The 4,699-nt window shown below is 47.5% G+C and overlaps 1 protein-coding gene across 1 annotated transcript in view; it reads right to left on the bottom strand.

The window, feature by feature from the left end:
• Positions 1 to 1,264: 1,264 nt before the first annotated feature.
• The window catches only part of LOC116528645, a 24,823-nt gene continuing 21,388 nt past the window's right edge, over positions 1,265 to 4,699 (bottom strand). The window contains 5 exon segments of the mRNA XM_032246038.1: positions 1,265 to 1,344; positions 1,347 to 1,394; positions 1,397 to 1,534; positions 1,537 to 1,650; positions 1,653 to 1,862. Of these exon segments, the coding sequence (XP_032101929.1) occupies positions 1,265 to 1,344; positions 1,347 to 1,394; positions 1,397 to 1,534; positions 1,537 to 1,650; positions 1,653 to 1,862 (590 nt within the window).

Raw genomic sequence — 4,699 nt, 5'->3', positions numbered from 1 at the left:
GGCCAACATGGTGAAACTCCATCTCTACTAAAATACAAAAAATTAGACATGCATGTGACGCATGCCTGTAGTCCCAGCTACTCGGGAGGCTGAGGCAGGGAAATCACTTGAACACAGGAGGCAGAGGTTGCAGTGAGCCGGGATCGTGACAGCACTCCAGCCTGGCAACAGAGCAAGAGTCTGCCTCAAAAAAAAAGAAAAAAAGAAAGAAGGAAACAAGAGAGAGCCCTTCCTACTATCTCAATCCAGAAAGCAGGAGTCATGGCACCCCTGAAAGATGCTGTGGGGAGATCCCACAGGAAGTGGATCCAGAGAGGTCCTGCTGGGTGGCAGATCCAACAGGACACAAGTGGGGACAGAACAACCCCACAAGCCCATGGAGAGAAGCAACAGCTCTAGGGACAATGTGGGCTTCCAAAGACCTGGGACCCAAGGTTACTTCAGCTGCCCACCTCCTGCTGCATGCAGACTCCCACCCACAGCCTCAGATTTTTGTGTAGGGAGCAAAGGCAGTCCACCACTCTCAGAGGAACACAGGGACAGGGGCACAGAAATTCCCACTGCTTGTGGGCCAAGAGAGAAAATTAGAGGGCCTGAGGCAGAGAAACACCGTGCTATACACCTCCACGTGGACTCTACTTCCAGGCAGGCGACCTGGGTGAGAAGCGCACACACAAATAGATGAATGTGTCAAATGCTGGTTGGCTCAGTGGAAGCATCCAGCCGGGGAGAAGCCTCTGCTCCCTGTGGCCTCTCTGGGCTTCAAGTCTTCCCAGCTCTATCTGGTGCTGGGATAGGTCCTGCTGCTGGAGGCCGTGTGCGGTTCACCCAGTGTCCACTTCATCCTACAAAGGTAACAGCACCCTGGTTTTCCTCTGGGGACCCAGCCTTCCCCCATGCTCAGTCCCCATCTTCCTGCTCTAGAAGTAGACACACATGCCCTGTGCTGGCCAGCGGGTTCCATCTCCCTGGCCACGGCACTAATTTAAGGGGAGGACATGTGACCAAAGCTCAAGGGGTCAGCCCAGGGTTAGTGGCTGGAATGGAGGAAAGAGGCACCCTTTTTCCATGGAGTGAGGCCAGATATTTGGACTGGGGGCGGAGAAGCGAAGGGCATTATGTGGGGAGTGGGTGCCTGAGAATGAAACCAACAGGGGAGGTCAAGGAAGATAGCACAGGCTTGGCTCAATCCCTTATATCAGCCAAGAAGCCTGCTGTGCTTAAACCAGATTGAGTTTTTAGCACTTACAACTAAATGAGCTCTTCATCTGAATACAACTGCTAATGGTCCCCCCATTAGAAAAGGAAACAAAAGGAAGGAACAAGCCCTGTGCCACAGAGTGAATCACCACGGTGCCAACTTTGAAGGGTCCCCGTTTCGTGCCCTTCTCTTTCTCCTCCAAGAGCATTCACCACACAGGCAATACTCCTTTGAGAGGCAGCCTGTGAATCCCAACCAGGGAGCACTTTGCGTCATGGTGTCTGATGGTGGAGCGGTGGGTTTTCTGTAAGTGTACTTAAATACCTTCACAACCAGTTTTAGACTTTTCATCCCATAGACCAGAAAATTGCTGAAATTAGTAGACATTTGAAGTGTCTCTTCCTTAAGCCCAGAAAAGATTTCTGCTGTTGCTATGTTTAAAAACCCACAGCAAGTTGTTTTGGCTTATGTCTTGTTGTTATATAATAAACATGATAAGCTCTGTAAGCTTGGAACACTGGTTGCAAGGATGAAAACAGAGGCCTTGCAATAATATGTGCCCTGGAGATGCTTTGTAGAGGGTGGGGGGAAGATAATAGTTTTTTGTGAGTGTTTAAATAACAGTATGTGTGGAGTAGATTCAAAATTGCTGTGTAAATTCCTAAAGGAAACAGTAGGGGAATAAAGAAGGTTATGGATTAAAAGGAAGAGGTTATATATTAATGCAAGGGAAAAATATAATCAACAACCAAATAAGAGCTATTTTTAATAAGATAGAGGACCCAGGAAAGGTGGACTGATCTATTGTAGAAAGAAGATAAGCTTTCTATGCCATGTAATAAATTACTATAAACCTAGCCACTTAATAAAACACAAATTCATGATCACCTAGGAGCTCAGAGCAGTCCCTGGTGACAGCCAGCAAGAAAGTGGGGCAGAAGTGAAAGTGTGATGTGGCTGGGTTCTCTGCTCAGGGTCTCATGAGGTTGGCATCAAGAATTTAGTTGCTTGTGGTTGTAGGACTGAGTTGCCCACCCTCCTGCTGGCTATCACCAGGGACTGCTCTGAGCTCCTGGATGCCTCTCTTATTTTCTGATCCTGTAGCCCTCTTACAATGTATGTATTGGCTCCTTCAAGAAAAATTCCTGTCATGCTTCCAATCTCTGACTTCTTTGATGTCTAATCTCCACACCCTCTTTTAAAGAGTTCACTTGGTTAGGTCAGGCCCACCCACTCAAGGGATGGGATCACACAGCTTGTGCACTTGGGTGCAGGAATCTTGGCAGCCACTTTAGAATTCTATTATACTGATCAAACTTTTGTGCCAAAGTAGGGACCCAAAATGTGTAATTTTAATGCACTACACTATGGACGGAATGTTTGTGCCTTGTCTCACCACAGTTCATTTGCTGAAGTCCTAACTCCCAATGTGATGAGATTTGGAGGTGGGCCCTTTGGGAGGTAATTTGGTTTAGATGAGGTCATGAGAGTGGGCCCCCGTGATGGGATTGTCTTATAAGAAAAGGGACTGAGTGCGGTGGCTCACGCCTGTAATCCCAGCACTTCGGGAGGCCGAGGTGGGTGGATCACGAGGTCAAGAGATCGAGACCATCCTGGCCAAGATGGTGAAACCCCATCTCTACTAAAAATACAAAAATTAGGCGTTTAGCACGTGCATGTAGTCCCAGCTACTTGGGAGGCTGAGGCGGAAGAATCGCTTGAACCCAGGAGGTGGAGGTTGCAGTGAGCCAAAACTGTGCCACTGTGCTCCAGCCTGGGTGACAGAGCAAGACTCCATCTCTCAAAAACAAAAAAGGAAGAGAGACCACCCACTCTTTCTCTCTTTCTCTTTGTCATGTGAGGAACACACAGTGAGAAGGCAGCCATCTGTAAGGCAGGAAGAGAGCCTTCCCCAGGAGCTGAATCTGCCAGCATCTTGATCTTGGACTTTCCAGCCTCCAGAACCATCAGAGAGAAATGTCTGTTGTCTGAGCCACCATATGTTATGCTGTTACAGCTTCAACATGAGCCTTTTGTAACATAGGCTGGACAAAGGCTGTGAAACTCTTAGTATCTCAGTATCTAGAGTTTTCCAATGTGTATGCCCTTCCTTATACACTTCATTTGCTTATCCCCTTATTCATTCAACAAAAGAGCTCCTATTATTTTATTTTACTTATGAGAAAGGGTTTCACCATGTTGCCAGGCTGATCTCGAACTCCTGACCTCAAGTGATCTACCTGCCAAGGCCTCCCAAAGTGCTGGGATTACAGGTGTGAGCCACTGTGCCTGGCCAAGGAGCTGCTATTATCCTCTCTGCACTGGGCTGGACCCCAGGGCCAAGACTAGGCTGGGGCCAATAAGGCACTGAGAGCACAAAGTTTAAGGAGAAACTCATTTGCACAACCCTGAGAGAGAGTGCCACCTGACATTGCCTGCCCTCCACCTTCTCCTGGCCCTTCCAGGCACAGGGGAAATAAAGACTTTATTTTTTGAGCCAGTTTTTTCCTCAAGACACGCACAGGTTAAGAGGTCAGAAGCAGGGCATACCATACTGGCTTTTGCAACCTCAATTGCTCATCTCACGAAAGTACAAAACGTCCCCTAAGAACAGCTGAGTATAATTTGATGATTCAAAAGTTTAGAGTCATTTTTAACACTATTAAAAGAAAATGTGACACTCATATAAACTTGACACTACATGTCACTGAATCATAACTCTGAAGAAATCTTCACCACCTGTTGCTCCATTGAAATGATGATACAGTTTTCTCACATTCCATGAAGGAGCCCATGTTTCTCAGGCACAACGTAACTGCCTCTTTCACTGACATTTTCTCTCTCCTTCTGTTTTTGGTTTTGTTTGTTTGTTTGCTTGAGTCGACATCTCACTCTGACACCTAGGATAGAGGGCAATAGTGCAATCTCAGCTCACTGCAGCCGCAGCCTCCTGAGGTCAATCGATCCTTCCACCTCAGCCTCCCAAGCAGCCGAGACAACAGGCATGCACAACTTTGTCCAGCTAATTTTGTTATTGGAAAGGGGTCCCAATCCAGACCCCAAGAGAGGGTCCCTGGAGCTCCTACAAGAAAGAATTCAAGGCAAACCCGTAAAGTGAAAGCCCGTTTACTCAGGGAGTAAAAGAATGGCTACTCCATAGGCAGAAAGGCCCCTAGGGCTGCTGGTTGCCCATTTTTATGGTTATTTCTTGCTTATATACTAAACAAGCGGTGGACTATTCATGCCTCCCCATTTTAGACCATATAGGGTAACTTCCTGACTTGCCGTGGCATTTGTACACTGTCATGGCGCTGGTAGGAGCGTAGCAGTGAGGACAACCAGAGGTCACTCTCATCACCATCTTGGTGTTGGTGGGTTTTGGCTGGCTTCTTTTTTTTTTTTTTTTTTAGACGGGGTTTTGTTTTTGTTGCCCCGGCTTGGGTTGAATTGGGCGATCTCGGTTCACCGCAACCTCCGCCTCCTGGGTTCAGGCAATTC

Source organism: Sapajus apella, unplaced genomic scaffold (assembly GCF_009761245.1).
Source record: "Sapajus apella isolate SASKATOON/1434 unplaced genomic scaffold, GSC_monkey_1.0 scaffold59, whole genome shotgun sequence".
Classification (NCBI taxonomy): Eukaryota; Metazoa; Chordata; class Mammalia; order Primates; family Cebidae; genus Sapajus; species Sapajus apella.
Note: the sequence above shows the minus strand (reverse complement) of the source record. Positions and strands in the feature narration are given on the sequence as shown.